This window comes from Grammomys surdaster, unplaced genomic scaffold, assembly GCF_004785775.1.
Source record: "Grammomys surdaster isolate TR1022 unplaced genomic scaffold, NIH_TR_1.0 126198, whole genome shotgun sequence".
NCBI lineage: Eukaryota > Metazoa > Chordata > Mammalia > Rodentia > Muridae > Grammomys > Grammomys surdaster.
In genome coordinates, this window is record NW_021621003.1 from 4912829 (window position 1) to 4936163 (window position 23335).

Consider the following 23335-nt stretch of genomic DNA (forward strand, 5'->3'; position numbering starts at 1 on the left):
GAACCCACCTCTCTCACCAGAGCAAGCCCTGGATACCCCAAACACTGGAAAAGCATGATGTTGGCCTAAAATTCCATCTCATGAAGATAATAGAGACCTTTAAGGAGGATATAAATAATTTACTTAAAGAAATACAGGAAAACACAGTTAAACAGGAAGAAGCCCTTAAAGAGGAAAAAAATAATTACCTTAAAGAAAAACAGGAAAACACAATCAAACAGGTGAACGAATTGAACAAAGCAGTCCAAGACCTAAAAATGGAAGTAGTCCTATCAGAATTATGCCAGACTTCTCAATAGAGATTCTAAAAGCCCAAAGGTCCTGGATAGATGTCACACAGACCCTAAGAGAACATAAATGCCAGCTCAGGGTTCTATACCAAGCAAAATTCTCCATCATCATAGATGGAGAAACCAAAATAGTCCATGACAAAATTAAATTTAAACAATATATATCTACTAATACAGCCTACAGAGGATACTAGAAGAAAAACTCCAATACTAGAAGGGTATCTACATCAGAGAAAAAAACCAAGAAATTAATCATCTCACAACAAGTCCAAAAGGAGAGAATCACACACACATAATAGCATTTCCAACAACAAACATAACAAAAACTAACAATCATTGGTCTTTAATATCTCTCAAAATCAAGAGACTTAATTCCTCAATAAAAAGACTGTAAGATAACAGACTGGATATGCAGGCAGGATCTAGCATTTTGCTGTATAAAAGAAACATACCTCAATGAAAAAGATGAACACTACCTCAGAGTAAAAGGCTGAAAAAAAGTTTCCAAGCAAATGGTCCCAAGCAACAACCTGGAGCTGCCATTATAATATTCAATGAAATAGACTTTCAACCAAAAGTTATCAAAAGAGACAGGGAAGAACACTTCATATTCATCAAAGGAAAAAATCCACCAAGAGGAAGTCTCAATTTTGAATATCTATGCCAAATGCAACGGCACCCACATTCATAAAAGAAACTTTACTAAAGCTCAAAACACACATTGAATCTCACATAATAATAGTGGGAAACTTTAACACCCCACTCTCACCAATGGACAGATCATGGAAACAGAAACTAAACAGAGACACAATGAAATTAACAGAAGTTATGAACCAAATGGATTTAACAGATATCTATAGAACGTTTCACCCTAAAACAAAAGAATATACCTTCTTCTCAGCACCACATGGTACCTTCTCCAAAACTGACCATATATAACCAGTCAGGAAACAAGCCTCAAGAGATACAAGAAGATTGAAATAATCCTATGCATCCTATCAGATCACCACAGACTAAGGCTAGACTTCAGTAACAACAAAAACAACAGAAAGCCCACATACCCATGGAAACTGAAAAGCTCTCTACTCAATGATAACTTGGTCATGGAAGAAATGAAGAAAGAAATTAAAGACTTTCTAGAATTCAATGAAAACGAAAACACAGCATACCCAAACTTCTGGAACACAATGAAAGCAGTGCTAAGAGGAAAATGCATAACACAAGTGCCCTCATAAAGAAACTGAAGAGATCCTACACTAGCAACTTAATTGCACACCTGAGAGCTCTAGAACAAAAAGAAGCAAACACACCCAAGAGGAGTAGAAGGCAGGAAATAATCAAACTCAGGGTGGAAATCAACCAATTAGAAACAAAGAGAACAATACAAAGAATCAACAAAACCAAAAGCTGATTCTTTGAGAAAAACAACAAGATAGATAAACCCTTCGCCAAACTAAAGGACACAGAGACAGTATCCAAATTAACAAAATCAGAAATGAAAAGGGAGACATAACAATAGAAACTGAGGATATTAAAAAAAGTCATCAGATTTTACTACAAAAGCCTTTACTAAACAAAACTGAAAAATCTAGATTAAATGGATGACTTTCTAGACAGATACACCGTGACAAACTTAAATCAAGAGCAGGTAAACTGTCTAAACACTCCCATATCCCCTAAGGAAATAGAAGTCATTAAAAACCTCCAAACCCCCAAAACTCCAGCGCCAGGTGGTTTTAGCACAGAATTCTACCAGACCGTCAAAGAAGAGTTAATACCAACACTCCTCAAGCTATTCTATACAACGGAAACAGAATGAACACTACTTAATTCATTCTATGAAGCTACAATTACTCTGATACCTAAACTGCACAAGGATCCAACAAAGAAAGAGAACGTCAGACCAATTTCCCTTATGAATATCAATGTAAAAGTGCTCAATAAAATCCTAGCAAACAAAATCCAAGAACACATTAAAACCATTATTCACCATGAACAAGTAGGCTTCAAGGATGCAGGGATGGTTCAACCTATGAAAATTCATTAATGTAATCTACTATATAAAAAAAACTCAAAGAAAAAAATCACATGACCATCTTATTAGATGCTGAAAAAGTATTTGACAAAATATAACACCCCTTCATGTTAAATGTATTGGAGAGATCAGGAATTCAAGTGCCATGCCTAAACATAATAAAAGCAATATACAGCAAACCAATAGCTAATATCAAATTAAATGGAGAGATACTTGAAGCAATCCCACTAACATCAGGGACAAGACAAGGCTGCCCACTCTCTCCACAGCTCTTCAATATAGTATTCCAAGTTCTAGCTAGAGCATTAAGGCAATAAAAGGAGATCAAGGGGATACAAACTGGAAAAGAATTCAAGGTATCACCTTTTGCAGATGATATAATATAATAGTATACATGAGTGATCTCCAAAATTCTACCAGATAACTTCTACAGCTGATAAACAACTTCAGCAAAGTGGCTAAATATAAAATTAACTCAAAGAAATCTGTTGTGGATGGCCCTGGTATTGTTCGTATGTTAATTCCGCTATCCTGGGAGGGGTTGCAGAGAAGGAGTCATGTACTCGGGTGACTTGTGAACCATCCCCTAATGAATAAAGGAGCCAATCACTTCTGGGCTGGATAGGGGAAGAGAGGAAGAGGAGAGAGATAGGGTCTTTTCAGGGGATAGGATAGTGTGAGGATAAGATGTAGCTACTAAGCGTCTCCTGGCTTATAAGGCGAATCCACCAGGATTCACCACCAGAGGATTTAGATTTGATATGGTTTACAAGATTAACATTCTTGTTGTTGTGCCCAGTGATTGAGTTACCATTGTTTCTGAACTAAGTTTGTGTGGTGCTTTTCTTCTTGCAGCAACTTGACTGAGTTCAAGAGAGAAAGGTATGGTGGCAAACTGTGGGTTTGCCTGCTGTGTACCCCAAGGGCTGTGGGGGTTTTGAAGCATGGGGCTGGCGTGGTAGCAACCTGCCAGTGGGAACCTAGCAAGATGGGTGGATTTTGGAGCTTTGTTGTCATGTGGACCGCCAGTGCTGGGGATAGCATGGGAACTTGCTGTTCTTTTTTTTAATATTTCCCACAACAAAATCAGTAGCTTTCCTTTATACAAATGATAAGTGGATTGAGAAAGAAAATAGCAAAACAACATTCTTTAAAATAGTCACAAACAATATAAAATATCTTGGTGTAACTCTAATCAAACAAATGAAAGATCTGTGTGACAAGAACTTCAAGTCTCTCAATAAAGAAATCGAAGAAGATCTCAGAAAATGGAGAGAGCGCCCATGTTCATGGATTGGTAGGATTAATGTAGTAAGAATGGCCATCCTACCAAAAACAATCTACAGATCCAAGATAATCCCCAACAAAATTCCAATACAATTCTTCCCAGAAATGGAGAGAGGAATTCTCAATTTTATATGGATAAACAAAAACACCAAGGATACTGAAAACAACTCTTAACAATAAAAGAACTTCTGGGGGAATCACCATCCTTGACCTCAAGCTGTACTACAGAATGATAGTGATATAAACTGCATGGTATTGGTACAGAGTCAGACAAGTTGATCAATGGAAAATAATTGAAGACCTAGAAATAAACCTACACACTTATGGACACTTGATCTTTGACAAAAGCCAAAAACACAGTGGAAAAAAGAAAGCATCTTCAATAAATGTTACTGGTGTAACTGGCAGTCAGCATATAGAAAAATGAAAATATATCTATATTTATCACCTTGCACAAAGCTAAAGTCCAAGTGAATCAAGGACCTCAACATAAAACCAGATACATTGAATAGAATTCAATAGAAAGTAGGAATGAGCCTTGAACTCATTAGCACAGGGGCAAATTTCCTGAACAGAGCACCAATGCTTCAGGCTCTAAGATCAACAACTGATAAATGGAATCTCATGAAACTGAAAAGCTTCTGTAAGGCAAAAGACACAGTCAATAGGACAAATCAGCAACCTAAAGAATGGGAAAAAAAAACTTCACCAGCCCCACATCCAATAGAGGGCTAATATCCAAAATATATAAAGAACTCAAGAAGCTAACTTCCAAAAGACCAAATAACCCAATTAAAAAATGGGGTACAGAGATAGAGAATTCACAACATTGGAATCTCAAATAGGCAAAAAGCACTTAAAGAAATGTCCAAAGTCCTTAGTGATCAGGGAAATGTAAATCAAAATGACCCTGAGATTCTACCTTACAGCAATCAGAAGGGCTAAGACCAAAAACTCAGGTGACAGCAGATGCTGGCAAGGGTGTGGAGAAAGAGGAACACTCCTCCATTGTTGGTGGGATTGCAAGATGGTACAACCCTCTGGAAATCAGTCTGGCGGTTCCTCAGAAAATTGGAAATAGAGCTACCTGAAGACCCAGCTATACTGCTCCTGTGTATATACCCAAAAGAGGTTCCACCATACCACAGAGACACATGCTCCATCGTGTTCATAGTGGCCTCATTTGTAATAGCCAGAATGCATGTGGTACATGCATCCAGATTAAACACCCCATATACACAAAATAAAAATACATAAATCTCAACAATAACAACAACAACAACACAACAACACACTCCTTCGAGCTAGATTACCATCTGTTACAAGCTCAAAGCTAACATTGTAACACTTCTTAAGTGCACACACTATATTAGTTATTCATGAGCATTTTCATTGAGTTCTGACAGCAGACTTGTGAGGTAGTTAACTACTCAGCCTCACAGAAACCCAGGGGATCAGCATTGTCCTATCTCCACCACACTTTTGTTGTTTTAAATTAACTTACAAGTAACAGTTATTTCTCTATGGGTTTTCACAAACTTGTCCTCTGGCTGGTCCTTTCTCCATGCCTCCCCATCTCCCTGCCATCGTTTGCTGTCCTTGCCTCTAATCTTCCCACTATATTTTTCTTTTGTCTCTTTCCACTCCTCCCTTAAGGCCCTCTTTTCCAGTCACTCAGATTCCTTTCCAGTTTCTAGGCCTTTATCCACATTTTCTCCCATCTGGATTTGCATATTTAATAGTTAAAGGCTAGGATACCCATCTGAGAGAGAACAGAGTATATTTAGGACCAGACTTAAAATGTTTTCCAATTCCATCCATCCTCATGAAAATTCAAATTTTTTTTATAGATAAATAAATCACATTTGCATATATGCACATTTTCAGTATTTATTTACCTGTTGATGGACATCTAGGTTAATCTTATATCCTTGCTATGGTAAACTGAGTAACCCTAAGCACAAATGGACAAGTGTCTCTATGGTAGGATGTGGCATCCTTTCGGTATATGCCAAGAAGTCATATTTCTGGGTCATGTGGTATATGTATAATTCTTGAGAAGCCTCCACACTGACTAGCATAATGAAGTCCTCACTCACACCAGCAGTGCATAAAGGTTCTTCACCTACATACTCTGTGGCATTTGTTTGCCATTTGTTTTCTTAATGCTTGTTATTCTTATTAAATGAAAACAGATGAAATCTCAAAGTAGTTATAATTTGAATTTCTCTAATGGTCAGAAATGTTCAACACTCAAAAAGTATTGGCCACTTTTATTTCTTCTTTTGCAAGCTATATGTTCAGGTCACTGGCCCACTCACCGACCTTCAGTTTTGTTTCTCTGATATTTAATTCTCGCAGTTTTTATATATTCTAGATATTAAATCCATGTCTTGGGTATAGCTCGCAAAGATTTTCTCCCATTCTGTAGGCTGCATGTTTTTTTCTGCTGACAGTTTTTCTGTGCAGAAGTTTTTAAATTTCATACAGTTCCATTTGTCAATTCTTGGTGCTTTTTCCTGTGTTGGTCAGTTGTACCTAGAAATTTAGTGCCTATATTTATGTCCTGAAGTGTTTCCCTTTAGCAGTTCCTATGTTTCTAGTTTTAAATTAAGGATACATTTTGTACTGATTTTTTGGTGTAGGTCCATTTATTATTCCTACACGAAACTGGCTCAAATAACACCACAGGATTAAACTCAGATGCAGACAAAATTCCATTCCACCCATACTACACTATTAAAGACATCCTAGGCATCTTAATAATGATACTATTACTAATAATTCTAGTACTATTTTTTCCCGACCTACTAGGAGACCCTGATAACTACACCACAGCTAATCCACTTAACACCCCTCCTCACATCAAACCAGAATGATACTTCTTATTCGCCTATGCCATCCTTCGATCTATCCCCAATAAACTAGGAGGAGTACTAGCCCTAATCATATCAATCTTAATCCTAGCCTTCCTGCCTTTCCTTCACACCTCAAAACAACACAGCCTAATCTTTTGCCCAATTACCCAAATCTTATACTGAGCATTAGTAGCCAACCTACTCATCCTTACCTGAATTGGAGGACAACCCGTAGAACACCCATTTATCATCATCGGACAACTAGCTTCCATCAGCTACTTCACCATTATTCTCATCCTAATACCAATCTCAGGTATTATTGAAGACAATATACTAAAATGAAATCTATGCCCTGATAGTATAAATATTACTTTGGTCTTGTAAACCAAAAATAAGGAACAGTCCTTTCAAGGCATCAAGAAGAAGGAGTAACTCCCCACCATCAACACCCAAAGCTGATATTCTAATTAAACTACTTCTTGACAGTACATAAAATTATTTAGTACAATAAAACATTTATGTATATCATACATTACATTATTTTCTCCCAGTATACAAGCAAGTACATCTTAATTAATGTATTAGTACATAATACTAAACTAACTAATTATTATCTTCACTATGAATATTAAGCACATACATTCAATTAATGTTTCAAGACATAATTGTATAATACCCATAAACTAGTCTATACCATGACTATTAAGTTCCCATATTTAATTAATGTTCTAAGGACATATCTGTGTTATCATACATACACCATTAAGTCATAAACCTTTCTCTTCCATATGACTATCCCCTTCTACATTTGGTCTCTATTTCTACCATCCTCCGTGAAACCAACAACCTGCCCACCTATGCCCCTCTTCTTGCTCCGGGCCCATTAAACTTGGGGGTAGCTAAACTGAGACTTTATCAGACATCTGGTTCTTACTTCAGGGCCATTGAATGCGTTATCGCCCATACGTTCCCCTTAAATAAGGCATCTCGATGGTAACGGGTCTAATCAGCCCATGACCAACATAACTGTTGTGTCATGCATTTGGTATTTTTTAATTTTTAGGATGCTGTGACTCAGCATAGCCATCAAGGCATGAAGGGTAACCCATCATGTAGCTGGACTTCTCGTTAAGTGTCATTTATCCTCATACCCAGTTCACCAAAGGCTAAAGTTTAATGCTTGTTAGACATAAGATTATATTACACCTGCAAAACCTCTTACAAACCCCCTCCCCCACCTTAATGCCAAACCCCAAAAACATTAAGGACATTAACTCAAATTTCATAAGATTATATTCTATTCTAGTGCTTCACAAAAAATAACTTTAATTTTAGTACTGGTAAAATTTTCATGAAATCGAACCCCTACCGACCAAGGTCTACCCCTTACTGCCCCCCTAATAAGTTTATACATTAAGTTAATGTAGCTTAATAACAAAGCAAAGCACTGAAAATGCTTAGATGGATACTTTATCCCATAAACACAAAGGTTTGGTCCTGGCCTTATAATTGATTGGAGGTAAGATTACACATGCAAACATCCATATACTGGTGTAAAATCCCTTAAACATTTGACTCAAAATTTAAGGAGAGGGTATCAAGCACATCCAATAGCTTAAGACACCTTGCCTAGCCACACCCCCACGGGACTCAGCAGTGATAAATTTTAAGCAATAAATGAAAGTTTGACTAAGCTATACATCTTAGGGTTGGTAAATTTCGTGCCAGCCACCACGGTCATACGATCAACCCAAATTAATTATTTCCGGCGTAAAACGTGGTAACTATAACTAAAATAATAGAATTAAAATCCAACTAATATGTGAAAATTCATTGTTAGGACCTAAAAACAATAACGAAAGTAATTCTAACTTCATTCTATAGGTATATATCCAGTTTTGCCAGGTTGTCTCTTTTTTAGTGTAATAAGAGATAATTTTGTCAAAAGTTAGATGTCCACAGGTATATAGTTTATATATGGTTCTTTTGTAATATTCCATTGGTCTACATGTTTGTTTTTATTCCTGAAGCACAATATCTTTATCACTATGGCTCTGTAGTGTAATTTTTGGTTAGGAAATGTGATGGTTCTGCTTGTGTTCTTTCTGCTTAGTTTTGTCTACCTGGTCTTTTGTGTTTCCAAATGAATTTTAGGATTTTTTTTCTCTGTTTCTGTGAAGAACGTCATTGGAATTTTAGTGAGGATTCTTCTGAATCAGTAGATTGCTTTTGGTAGTGTAGTTATTTTCATAACATTGAATCTGCAATCCAGGAACATAGCAAGTTTTGTTTCTGTTTTTGTCATGTATTGTCTTCAGTTTCTTTTTTTCAATGCCTTAAAGTCTTTACTGTAGACATCTTTCACTTCCTTCATTAGGAGTATTCCAAGATATTTTTTTTCTTTGAGGCTATTGTAAAAAACAGGGTGGGGGATGGGGAAGACGCTTTTGTTGACTCAGCAAGACTTACATCCTTCTCTCTCAACTCAAGTTTCTCCTTCTAGTTCCTAAAATATACTGTCCCTAAGGTCTTTCTGCAGTAATTAAAAAAAATAAATCCAAGGAAGAAATATAATCTTCACTAACCCTACATCCAATAGAGGGCTAATATCCAAAATATATGAAGAACTCAAGAAACTAACCACCAAAAAAACCCAAACAACCCAATCAAAAAATGGGGTCTAGAACTAAACAGAATTCACAACAAAGGAATATCGAATGGCTGAGAAGCACTTAAAGAAATGTTCAAAGTCCTTAGTGATTAGGGAAATGCAAATCAAAATGACCCTGAGATTCCACCTTGCACCAATCAGAATGGCTGAGATAAAATACTCAGGTTACAACATATGTTGGTATGGATGTGGAGAAAGAGGAATACTCCTCCATTGCTGGAGGGATTGCAAACTTGTACAGCTCTGGAAATCAATCTGAAGGTTCCCCAGAAAATTGGAAATAGATCTACTTGAAGATCCAGCTATACCACTCTTGGACATATACCCAAAAGATGCCCCACCATGCCCCAGTGGCACATGTTCTATTATGTTCATAGTAGTCTTGTTTGTGATAGCCAGAAGCTGGAAACAGCCCAGATGTCCTACGAGAGAAGAATGGATGCAGAAAATGTGGTTCATTTACACAATGGAATACTACTCAGCTATTAAGAATGAGGACATCATGAGTTTTGCAGGCAAATGGATGGAACTAGAAAATATCATCCTGAGTGAGGTAACTCAGACCCAAAAGGACATGCATTATATGTATTCACTAATTTACATCTCTCTAGTTGCAAGTAATCAGAAGCTATTGAGGTGCACACAGGTTAAAACTATACATAAAAATATGCTTGTGGGTAGAGAAGAATGAGATGAAATAAGACAGAGGTAGAACCAGAGCAAAAGTCCATACAATAAGGCCTTTTTAAAACTGATAGGGGCTAGCCTGATATAGCTGTGTCCTTAGAGGTCTGTCAGAGTTTGACATATTCAGAGGTGGATGTTCACAGCTAACCTTTGAACTAATCACATGTTCCCAATGGAGGAGTTAGAAGACTGAAGGAGCTGAAAGGGTTTGTGGCCCCATGAGGACAGCAACAATATTAACCAACCAGAGCTCCCAGGGCCTAAATCACCAGCCTGGGAACACATAGGGAGGGACCCATGGCTCCAGCTGTATATGTAAGGGAGGATGGCCTTGTTGGGCATAGGTGGGAGAGGAGATCCTTGGTCCGATGAAGGCTGGATGCTGTGTGTGTGGGAATTTGAGGGTGGGGAGGTGGGAGTGGGGGGTAGGTGGGGGCACATCCCCATAGAAGCAGGAGGAGGGGGGATGGGATGGGGGGTTCCTGGGTGGGGGGGTGAGGTAAGGGGATGATAACATCTGAACTGTAAATAAAATAGCCAATAAAAAAAACTGATAGGGGCTAGCTACATGTTTGTTTCTGAATGGGAGACATACTAACCTGAGGAAAGAATTTTAACCAGTGACTTTTTTTTTCTTCTTTTTGATGTTAAAAAGAAAAAAAAAACCCTTTTCTTGGGGACTCTGTGTTGTTAGCAGCATCAACAGCATTATACAACACACACTGATGATTTTAATATAAACCTTTCTTTAAAGTTTTCAAATATTTATTTACTTATTAATGTGTGTGTTCTTAAGCACATACACCACTGCACAGGAATGGAAGCAGAGGACACTTTGTGGGAGTTGACTCTCTTCCCACTGTGTGGATGTGGGGATCAAACTTGGGTTGTCAGGCTTGGCACCAAGTACCTTCACTGGCTGAGCCATCTAGCGCTCACCAGAACAAAGCCTCTTTATGTTTATTTACATGTCTGTAGGTGTGTATAAATATATACCACATGCATGTGTAGCTGACTGCAGAGGTCAGAAAGGGCACAGATCTCCTGGAGGTAGTTCTGAACAGTGACACAGAACTGAGGATAAAACTCGGGAGCTCAGGTGGGGCCTCTCCAGCTCCTAGAACAAGCCTTTCTTATAAGAAAATTATTTTAAATATCTTGATGTAGGACAAAGGATGATGTGTCACTAATCCACGGTATTATTCAGGCTTAACTCAAAACTACAGTCATATAGATAGAGCTGGTACATATCAGAAGGTGAAACAGACTGTATCCCCGTTAGGCCATATTTCTGACAAACAAACATCTGAATCTAACAGGTGAGAATTTATTCTGACAACAACCTTGAAATCAGGAACTTTAGGTCAGAGTCACCTTGGTGGAAAAGCAAGCAGAGGGTAAAACTGGTAACGTTTTATGGAAGTTGAGGAGACTCACAGATGACAGAGATCTGATTTTCAAATTTCTTGAGGTGAGCTGACAGAGATAATGTGTAATTAACACTGACTTGTGAGTATGCAATGCATGAGACATGGCTGAAATCTAAACCTAATTTTTAAAATTTTAAATGCTTATTTTTAAGTTGTGTGTGTGTGTGTGTGTGTGTGTGTACGTGGATTCAGGTACATGTGTGGAATCCTTCTGGAGCTTGAGCTACAGGCAGTCATGAGCTATCTGACATGGGTTCTCAGCATCAAACTCTGGCCTTCTACTCGAGCAGCCGGCCTTCTTAACCACTGTGCCGTCTCCCTAGGCTCTCACTGTTTTTGATAAGAAAGTGGTGTTGCTACAATACTATAAGGTTATGAGAAACACCAAAATAGTTCTTGAGGAATCATACTGTTCTACCTGCATTAGTTTATAAAAGAATGATGTTTATAGTTTATATAAGCACACACATACAGAACAAGGTAGCAGCCTTAACTGTGTAAGAAAGTAAACAAACAAAGGAAAACAATAAAGGCACAGAAATCAATGATTCAGACTCTAGGTAACTATTTTTTTTATAGCAGAGCCTTATTGCATAGCTCAGGCTGGCCTCAAACTAGAAGATCCACCTGCACCTGTCTCCAAAGTGCTGGGATTAAAGATGTGCTACCATTTCTGGCTCTCAGTAACTACTGTTTTAAAAGCAAATAATAGTCCTCTTTGAAAAAGAGAATCAAACCACAGTACTGCTATAGCTGCTCGACATATAAATTAAATGGCACAAAAGTGAACATGAAAGACTTTTAAGTGCCTTCTATGTAAAGTGAGTTGAGATGTAATTACAAAAACCCTTAGTCCAGTTCTGTGAATATAAGTAACAATTTAGAAGTTGATATTTAAAAAAAAAATGACTTCAAGGCTGGCTATCAGCCAGGAGTTAAATTTTGATATATAGCAAAATGTTATCGAGTCCTGTTTTTAATAAAATAAGGTTCTTTACTAGGGCATAGTGAAGAAGGTCATGGAGTTATATTTGCTTCAGGTTCTAAATATAAATATCACGGTAACATCATTGCTGCTTGTTTGCTTCGGTACTGGAGATGATGCCCAAGGCCTGGTGTACTGGGCACGCTCCCTGTGCTGAGCTACATGGAGTCCACTGCTGCTTCTTTTAAAACTGTGAAATTATACTCTTTTTTATATTATTTTCTCTTATAAATTTATTTACATTTCAGATGCCATCCCCTTTCCCCATTCCCCCTCCCTAGAAACCCCCTATCCCATCCCCCTCCTCCTTTTTGTTTTTATACCATTTTAATTACATGCAAGTATTAAGGTCAGTTCTAGGTTGAGGGTCTAGAAATACAATATATGCAAATAGTCAAGGAACAAGCAAGACAATAAACACAAATAGTCAAAGAACAAGCAGGACAATAAACAAAGTTCCCCCGAATACATTCCCTTGGTCACTGATTCTAAGGGCTTATCAGGATGACCAAAATATCTGATCCAACTTCCTGTCCTAGCCCAAAGTCATTTTCATGTCTACAGCCTACTTCCTTGTTCTAGCCTAAGATTTAGATTCCTGCCTGAAATTACTTCTTTGTTTTAGCCTGATTCCTGTCTAAAGACTACTTTCTTGTCCTTGGCCAATGTCATATTCCTGCCAAGCAGCTCATTTCCTTGTCCTTGGCCAATGTCAGATTCTTGCTATGTAGCCCCAAAAGTTCTCTGTCTCTCCCCCTTTTTTTATTTCATAAACAAGACTGAGCCTGTCTTAGGTCATTCTGCCAAGAATTTCTTCCTTACCTGTTATGGAATATGCATTATCAAAAGCAATGCAAGTTAAGACAGCTACTTTTGTTAATCATTTAGCAAAAAATGTTACTAATGTGTTGAATATACAAGAGGATTTAGATAGGCGTTTGTAACAAAGGATTGATGCTCTTTAGCCTATTCAAATTACTAGAAGGAGGTTCAGAGTTTAAGAGTAAGGAGCCATCTCGAGTGTCATGACAAATACCATTGGATTCGTGTTGTTCTAAAATGTAAAGTGGCAGTCATTATAATTAGGAAAAAGTTTAAAGATACTTGCAGTATATTTGGCATAATTCTAACACCCCTCTCAATGTTTTAACTTTATATAGTGAATTTATGAATTTAAAGAATGCTGCTCTGCTGAGATTTAATGCTGCAGATACTGGTGATAAAATTACTCATGGCCTGAGGTCAGTATTTCTGTTTTGGTCAAGCTTCAAGAATGGCATATATAGCTTGATTATGCTAGCCCTTTTTGTCCTGGGAATACTTTTATTACTGCCTATTGTGTTAAAGCTTGTCTTTAACAACATCAGCATGTTGGCAGCCAAAGTACATGGCTTGAAACTGAAAATGGATCCCCAGACAGAGTTATTAAATTAACAGGCTGGCAAGCCAAGGACAGGTAAAATTCTGCACAGAGCCTTACCAACCTAAGACAGAATTATACTCTTTCTTATTGTCAAGCTTTAACAGTCAGGTTGGAGACTGCTGATCTGGTGGGAATAAAACCAGCTAATGAACAATACTAGGGGAAGCTAAGACAAAACAAACAAACATATCAAGAACAACCTTTCCCCAAACTGTTATCTAAACAATTTGTTCAACTTTTCTAGTAAGTCCCCTATAAACTAAGCAAAAGCATAATGATAACAGCAGCTAACATTTCTATTTTTAGTGTCAGATCAGATGCTGTGATCTCCCACATAATATTGTTTCATCTTTATTGCACTGCTATGGGGACAGTTACAGAGAGGTTAAATTATGTGTTGATAAAACCCAGGCACCATGATCCCAAAGCTTCAATTTTTCCTCAGTTAGTTGTCTTATCCATGTTAATTTATGAGACAAATGTGTTTACATTTTAAAGTCATATGAAGATACAGAAAGGGAAGTGGCTTCACTTTACTTAGAATCTATGTTTATGTATACACAATATATGTATACAAGTGGTAGCTCATTGAAAATGACACGATCTTCCAGACACAAAGTTTCAGGACAAGTCAGTCAGCTTGTCTAGCATTTGTTGTGGAGACTGAGAGCAGAGACTGGATTAAATGAGGTCTTTAAGGCTGAGGAAGAGAGGAACATGCAGAGAGCACTAGGAAGGGGGGAGGCAATTCTGGATGATGTAGCTCAAGGACGTAGAGGCAGGAGGCATACCCCACGTCATTTGAAAATACAGTACATATGATTTGGCTGAGAGATTAGTATTACAATATATGTAAAGGAAGAAGACTAGAGAGAGGAAAGTAAAAGACTGAGTCTGAGCTTTAAGAAAACACTCTTGGTGCTGTCGAGAAAGCTGATGTGAAACCAGAGGCAGTGGATGGATAAGCATTGGTTGAACAAGACTTGATTTTTATTACTTAAAAAGCTTCATATTTCATCACTTTCTGATTCTATGCTCACATCTTCAAAACTTTTATAATTTTCTGCTCCTTAAAAGGGAGCATGCTGCCGGGCGGTGGTGGTGCACGCCTTTAATCCCAGCACTTGGGAGGCAGAGGCAGGCGGATTTCTGAGTTCGAGGCCAGCCTGGTCTACAGAGTGAGTTCCAGGACAGCCAGGGCTACACAGAAACCCTGTCTCGAAAAACCAAAAAAAAAAAAAAAATGGGGAGCATGCTTCATCCTGTCTTAGATAAACAGCACACATGGAGCCAGCAGAAGCCTTGCTGAGGTGCTCCCATGTTTTAGACAACCTCATAGGGACGTTAGGTCTTAACAGCATAAAACCCTCAAGGTCTGTCTGAGCACACGTGGATTTTGGTGCTTTCCTAACTTTGGTATAAAGGTAAACAATGCTATCTAAGGGTTTGAGACAGCCTAGTTTTGTTAGGGCTTGTACTGTAAGAAAGCCTGTGACCATGTGTTGAATGTGGGCCCATCCTGAGTGCTTCCAAGCACTGTCCCAGGAGGAGTGAGATGTAGTTGGTTCATTCACATTTGTTCTGGTTTACTTCATTTGACTAGCCTCTAATGCAGAGTCACAAAAGCCCCTAATTGTTTAGGAAGACCTGAAATGGCTTAGCTGTTGAAGGCTAAGGCTCACAACCAATTTGAACATCTTTTAATTGCTACAACTATTTTTCATGCTAAAAATGTGACTGCTCTCCACAGTACTCTTTTAAAAAGTAACAAAAATTTCCCACTAAAATATGATCCTTAGTATTAGGATTTGAAATTAGACTTTCAGGTATATTTAAAAACTCTACTTACCTTTGATTCGAGGTAGACATTTGCTGATGACATTTTTGTAATTTTGCATATATAACTAACTAAAGAGATGGCACAGAGAATAAACAGGCTGTCATTAATTAATGCTCGAATAAACACAGTCCATTTCAATTGATTTTCTGGGACATCTCCATGGACTAGCATTGCACAGGTCAAGTTCACTGCTAAGAAGAGAAGGCTTGCCAGTATAAAGCCCAAATGCAGTAGAATTCTGAAAGAAAAAACAGTTTACCTGATGTTTATAAAACTATTGAGAAATTAGTGTTGTTTCAGGGGCAAGAATTCTTTCAGCTTAAAATGCTTATAATTTCATTAAACACAAATTTAATAAGCTCCCATAGTTACTTGGCATGTCTGCCATTATGAACTTAGTATAGGAACTATTTCAAAATGCACAGACTCTAAATCATTTCTTTATAAATAATCTCATGTATAAAAATAAATACTGGGCTGGGCAGTGGTGGCACACGCCTTTAATCCCAGCACTTGGGAGGCAGAGGCAGGCGGATTTCTGAGTTCGAGGCCAGTCTGGTGTACAGAGTGAGTTCTAGGACAGCCAGGGCTACACAGAGAAACCCTGTCTCGAAAAAACCAAACCAAAACAAAAAATACTGACCCTGTGGAGTTGAAAAAACTTTGAGCCATTTTAACACCACTATGGGAAATCATGATTTTTTTTTAATTTTTATAACTACTGAGTGCATGTGCATTGGCCTTCCTATTCTAATAATTATCAGGTTCTTAAAATCTGTCTAGGAAATTAATATGCTGTATCTAATTAATTCATCAATTTTAAGAGCTATGGGAAATAGTTTTAAACAATGTTTGAGCCTATGACCTGATTATCTATAACAAACATGTTTCAAAATTGACTGAAAAAGAACACAGGAACAGAACATGTAGTATCTAGCATACATCATAAAAACTCTCGTAAGAGGCCATCTGTACCAAGTAGTACTTTACAGCAATCTTGTGAAAACAACCCCAGGTCAAATACATTTGCATTCTAGCATCTTCTATTTTGGATTGCTTTCATCAATAGACATTATAAGCCATCGATGCTTAAAGATAATTTATAGAAGATAAGTGGAAGGTAATCTGCAATCATTAATAAGAAAACTTGAGTATATGAGTGAAGTAAAAAAAAATTAGTTTGAAAGGTTACATGAAGCAACATTTTCGAGGAGGGTCTTTCTATGCAGTCCAAATTGTCTTCCTCCCTTGGTCTCCCCAGTGTTGGCATTATAGCCTGTGTTACCACATGTGATGACATGCTGAACCAAATAATAAAAGAATAGTTTTAGAACTTTAAATCAAAAAATGACCTTGAAATTATGTTATGTAGTGAATCAGGATAGTTTAAGAAACCAAAGCACAGAAGAGTTGAGTTAAGAGAACTGGGTCTGAAACTCATGTCTCTGGATTCATTTTCCGTTCCCTCTGCTGAGAGTAATCAGTACAGAAACATTGCTTAGTTCAGGAAACTGATATACATTAGCTTCTGCATATGTGGATACACTGTGTGGCAAGAAGAAGAAAGGAGGAGCCAGGAGGGGAAGGGAAAAGGGAGAAAGAGGGAGGGTGGGAGGTATGAATCTCACGGCTATCACGGCTGAAGGGAGAAAGTTAACTACTGTGCTTATTGCCTTTGAAATGACCAATGACTACATTGTCTACAAGACTGCAAAGGCATCCTCTGCAATTCCTTCCTTTCACCTTTATCAATTGACTGTTAAAAAATATTTACTTGCTGGTGGCGGGGGCTGGGAGGGAGATGGCTGGAGAGATGGTTTAACAGTTAAGAGCACTGACTGCTCTTCCAGTCCTGGTTAGATTTCTAACACCCATATGACAGCTCATAACTGCCTGTAACTCACACACGTGGTACACAGATATACATGCAGGCAAAACACCAATATGCATAAAGTAAGTAAATTACAACAATTACAGATCTTTTAGACAGACAATGTGACACTCACGAAACTTACTTGTGTTTGTCAAGTTCAGTGGCACATCTGACTTTACATATAACCTATAAAGAGAGCATAAAGAGTTTTGAAAACAAGTGTAATACAGATATTTTTCAATTTACTTTGACTTTGTGCTTCCAATAAAGTTCAATGCTTTCAGTTGAATTACTGTGAAAAAATGGGTATACAAATACTTAAATTTTTATCTTAAATAATACACAAAATTGTTAGTTTAAATAGGTATGAACTTTTTCTATGAAGCAGATATGGTAGTTGGCTTGCCATCTATTCTAAATATTTAAAAAATAAATTAGTCTGATTTTATGTGCATGGGTGCTTTGTCTGCATGCATGTCTGTGTGCCATATGTGTACCTGACAACTTTAAAGGCCAGAGGACATCAGATCCATGAGCTGGAGTTATAGACAGTTGTGAGCCAATGGGAGATGTGGGTGCTGGGAACTGAACTCACATCCTCTGGAAGAGCAGGCAGTGCTCTTAAACCACTGAGCCATCTCTCTATCCCCTATCCTAAACTTTTTATCAGTTATGTTTTGTTCTAAAATAGAGCTTGTTAATATCAATAGGACTATATTCTCCAAAGTCCTTATTGGTGAAGTTGAACTATACTTTTTAGATAACAGGAAGAGATTGAGTATTTCTATACAGATATTTCAAAGCATGATGTCTTGCTAATCTGGTATTAACATACAGGTATGCACAGAGGGAAAAAGAACAGAAATGGGAAGACTAGTTATACGATTATGAAATATGACATGAATTTTGATGGTTTGAGAAGACAAGGGCTAGTGAAATGGCTCAGCGGTTAAGAGTACTGACTCTTCTTCCTGAGGTTCTGAGTTCAATTCCCAGCAACCACATGGTGGCTCACAACCATCTGTAATGGGATCCAATGTCCACTTCTGGTGTGTCTGAAGACAGCTACAGTGTACTTGTATACATAAAATAAATAAAATATTAAAAAAAGAGAAGACAGACAAAACCCACAATGTTATGCACACAAATACTGTTAAATACAGTCGAATTTACTGATTCCACTCAAATACTTCTTGAGAACTTACTACAGTTCCATTTTTGTTTTGATATGGTGGCATGTCCCATAATCCCAGCAAGTAGGAAGTAGAGGCAAAGGCAGAATGATGGGTTTCAGGCTAGCCTGAGTTACATAGACTATCTCAAAGTAGAGAAAAAAGAAAACAAAACAGTGGGGAAAACCCAGATGTCTCATGCCTTGTGTAGGGTGTCAAAGCTTTAAAAACATAGTTGCTATTTATACTTGGTAGAAACTCACTGAATAAAAGCAAATGATAAACTACGTATTTTGATATACTGGATTTAAAAGGCAATGGTGCTATCATAAAACTTAGAAACGAGAAAGAAAATGAGTTCAGGAAAGTGTGGAGAGCTTTTGGGGCTGCTTGGCATAAATCTGACATTGGCCAAGGACAAGGAAATGGGCTTTAGGCAGGAATCTGACATTGGGCTGTGACAAAGAAGTAAGTTCAGGCAGGAATCTAATTTTAGGCTAAAATAGAGAAGTAAGTTCAGGCAGGAGTCTAATTTTAGGCTAAAACGGAGAAGTAATTTCAGTCAGGAATCCAAGTCTTAGGCTAGAACAAAGAAGTAGGCATCAGGCTTGAATATGACTGTGGGCTAGGACAGGGAAGTAGGCTCAGATATTTTTGTCATCCTGATGAGCCCTTAGAAACAGCGATCATGAGAGTGACCACGGGAGTGATCATGGGACTCTTGTCTATTGCCTTGTTTGTTCCTTGACTGTTTGTATCTATTGTATTGTTGGTTCTTCAACCTAGAACTGACCTAAATAATTGCATGTAATTAAAAGGGTTTAAAAGAAATGTGGGAATAAACAAACCTGGCTCAGCCTTCAGCCTCAGAACTGGCTGGGGTCATGCTGCAATTTTGTCTAACCATCTCTTTTCTTTTAATCCTCATTCCTGCACTGGAGAACCTGTTGTCTGACTGAGCGGGCTTGGTCAGGAAAGGGTAAGAAGTAAGGGAGATTACAGAGCAAGGCAGGGCTTCTCAGTGGAAGCAGCTATGAAAGGGGAATGGGTGTTCATAGATGCTCATGGGTGTTCATGGGTCCTCAGCAGATGGGTGTTTAGGCCTAGCCATAGCTACTGCATTTGCCCAACACCCTACTATGTACCAAAAGGTCAATGTATGGCAGAGCCTAAAATATTATCCCATTAGTCTCTAAGCTGTACTCCTTACATAATTTTCAGATTCACCCATTTTCTGTCTTCATTACCACAACGGATTATTTCAAGAGTCTTTTAATTGATTTCTCTAAGTCCACTGTAACTCCATCTACTTCTTTAGAAGATAACTCTTCCCTTTATCACTTTCCTTTTCTGTGCCCAAGTAATTTAATTTTGAAATTGTGGTAAGATACATTTAACATAAAAATTACAATGTCACCATTTAAAAATATCTGCTCCAGTGGCATTAAGTACACTTACACTTCTGTGCAACCATCACCATCCGCCTCTATCTTTCCATTCTTCAAGTCCATTAAAAAATTCCCATTTTTCTTTCTTCCAACCTCTCACAATCATTTTATTTTCAGTATCTATAAATTTAACTTCCAATTATATAACTATACTTATCTAATAGTAATCCTGTGACTTATTTCTCATAGAAGATGATTTTAAGATTCAACTGTGTCAGAATTTCTTTCCTAAGGCTACACACACACACACACACACACACACACACACACATATATATATATATATATCACACACATAGATATGTACATGTCTATGTACACACATATAAGTACATATGCAATGCACATTTACTCAATATATATGTACATTATAATGTACATAATACATAACTATTATATGTGTATAATATGTATATACACATAGATATGAATAGTTAGTCTTAGGAAGGAAATTATATATACTATATATTAACTTTATGCACTTACTTATCATTGAACATGTATGTAGCTTCTACATTTATGTTTTTTTGTGAATCTTGCTATAAATATCTATGTTCAATGTAAAATATTAAGACATCATTTGATAGTGAGTTCTATATTTACCTATAAATACTCCATTGTACATTTACTTTTTCTTTTCTTTTTAAAAGATTTTTTTAATGTATATGAGTACACTACTGGTCTTTTCAGACACACCAGAAGAGGGTGTCAGATCCCATTACAGATGGTTGTGAGCCACCATGTGACTGCTGGAAATTGAACTCAGGATCTCTGGAAAAGCAGCTGGTGCTCTTAACTGCTGAGCTCTCTCTCCAACCCTATACATTTTCTTTTAAAAGTAAATTCACATTTATCCACAACACAATTTCGAATATAAAGGTTGATTGATGTTTTTTTCTGCATGTACGTGTGTGTAGTACCTGTAGAGGCCAGAGGGCGTCACATGTCCTGGAACTAGAGTCACTGATGGTTGTGAGCAACAACGTGGTCCTAGGTCCTCTGTAAGAGCAGCAAGTGCTGTTATGTGGTGAGCTACCTCTTCAGCTTCATTAATATAAAGTTTAATGTTGAAATAATTGTTTTTTAAAGTTATTTTTAGCTTTTAATTTTTTTGTATGAGTGTATGTGAGCATGTATGCAAGCCATGTACATGCCTGCTGTCTGTAGAGGTCAGGAGTGGGTGGTGAAACCCTTGGAACTAGCGTTCTGAATGGTTGTGGTGTTTGGCACTGTTCGCAGGGCAACAAGTGCTCTGTAGTACTTTTTGTTTGTAAAAATACTGTGTCACTATGTGCCTCTGACTGGCTAGAAGTCTCTATATAAACTTGGGTGGCCTGAAACTCATAGAAATCCACCTGCCTCTGATTTGTGAGTGCTAGGATCAAAGGTAGATACAGCATTATTATATAATGCTCAGGCCTTATTATTTTTCAGTTATCCCAATAATGCCTTTATGGTGAGAAATCATGAATTATGCATCAAATACATTATTTTGTGCTTAGTCTCTTACACTTTTAACTTTATCCTGTATATGTGTGGGCAGGAAGGTTCCACGGTACGCATGTGCATGTCAAAGGATAACTTACTGAAATTTGTTTTCTCCTTCTACCATGTGGGTTCTGGGGATGTAATTCATGCCATTTGGCTTGGTGGCATGGATTTCTACCTCCTAGCCATCTGGCTTTGTTTAGTGTCCTTTAACCTATTATACCTTTGTCCTTTTTAGTATTACTCAAAAATTTTGTGTTTCTTCTGTCTTACCTCTTCAGCATATCCACTTGTTGATATGCTTCTCCATCTTTGATTTTTTTTGGCTGTTTACTTATGACTGGATTTATGCTTTTCAGCTAAAATGCCACAGAAATGATGAAGTACCCATTCTATCAGGGACTCATGATGGTGTTTTGTTCAATTCCTATGTTGTTAACACTGATTAGCTAGTTGAGGTAGAATCTGCAAGGTTTTTAACTAGCAATATTATATGTAGGTGCATTTAAAAACTTTGTAATTATCTTATCCTTCAAAGGTTTATTCACTAGTTTTAGTATCTACAATTGACTCTTGTCTGAACGAATTACAGTACAGCATTGTCTTTGTAAATCCCATAATACCATTCCAAGAAAAAGTGCACAGAGTTTAATATGTGTGCACTTGAACGAAAGGTTTTGTATCCCACCTTATATTCTTTTAGTTTCCTGCCTTCAATTTTATGATCCATCCACTTTGAAATTATTTACAACTTCTTGATAAAAGGGTTCAATTTTGTGTATCTTCATGCTTTTGTACATGTTTCCACTTTATCTAGAATGTACTTTCATAATCATGTAACAAATTTCACCACACTTTTTGTCTGATTAAGTGCCTCAGGGAAAGAGAAACCGTCACATCATTACATTATTAATCATATTCCATGAAATTTATTTTCATATTTACTTGCTTCTTGAGAAAGGTCACAATTTACTTAGATCTATAGCCTCACTTTTTTAGCACAATGCTGGCTTCATAGCAGGAGTTCAGAAAATATTTTTTTAAATGATCAATGTATTCAGGTCAAAGCAAGTACTTTGGTATTATGGTGTAGTATAGGAGAGTGTGGAAAGATGGAAGAAATTAAAGCTGGAAGGACAAGCCACCATTGAGTCACAGAGATCTTATGTAAAGTGCTGGAGGAGTAATTTTTAGCCTGTTACAAACTGTAATATGATTCTGTTTGGCTGATTTTTCTATGATCATAGAAAATGGAGTGAAATGAGGTAAATTTTTTCATTAAATATCATTGATATGACTGAATCTACAAAATCATGCTCCCAGGTTAAACATTTTTAACTTTAAAAATCACATTTATTTTTGTGTATGAGTATGTTGTATGCATGTACCATGATATGGGTGTAGAAGTCAGAGGACAACTTGTGGGAGCTGAGTCTCTTTCTACCACGTTGGAATTGAACTCAGGTGGTCATGCTTGGTTGTAATTACCTTTTCTGCTGGGCCATCTTGCCATAACTGTTAATAGTTTGTTGTTTATTTATTGTTGGTTTTCTTGACACGGTTTTTCTATGTAGCTCTGGCTGTCTTGGAACTCACTCTGTAGATGAGGCTGTCCTCAAACTTGAGAGGTCAGCCGGCCTCTGCCTCCTGAGTGCTAGGATTAAAGGCATGTGCCACCACTGCCTGGATTGTTACTCACTTTTGAATCTAATGAACTATTAGAATGAAGGACCAACTAATAACTGAAATAAATCAGATCATGGGCTTCACTTTTATTTTTTTAATATTTATTACATCTAAATAGATACAATGATGGTGAGTTTTCTTTTTCTTCTTCTTTTTTTTTTA

At 37.4% G+C, this 23335-nt stretch overlaps 1 protein-coding gene across 1 annotated transcript in view; it reads right to left on the reverse strand.

The window, feature by feature from the left end:
* Nucleotides 1–23335, reverse strand: part of Gpr137c (G protein-coupled receptor 137C) — a 70575-nt gene that overhangs the window by 25160 nt on the left and 22080 nt on the right. Inside the window, exons 2-3 of the mRNA XM_028758554.1 lie at nt 17522–17565; nt 15516–15744 (exon numbers count right to left, since the gene is read on the reverse strand). Coding sequence (XP_028614387.1) covers nt 15516–15744; nt 17522–17565 — 273 coding nt within the window. The remainder of the gene's footprint in view (nt 1–15515; nt 15745–17521; nt 17566–23335) is intronic.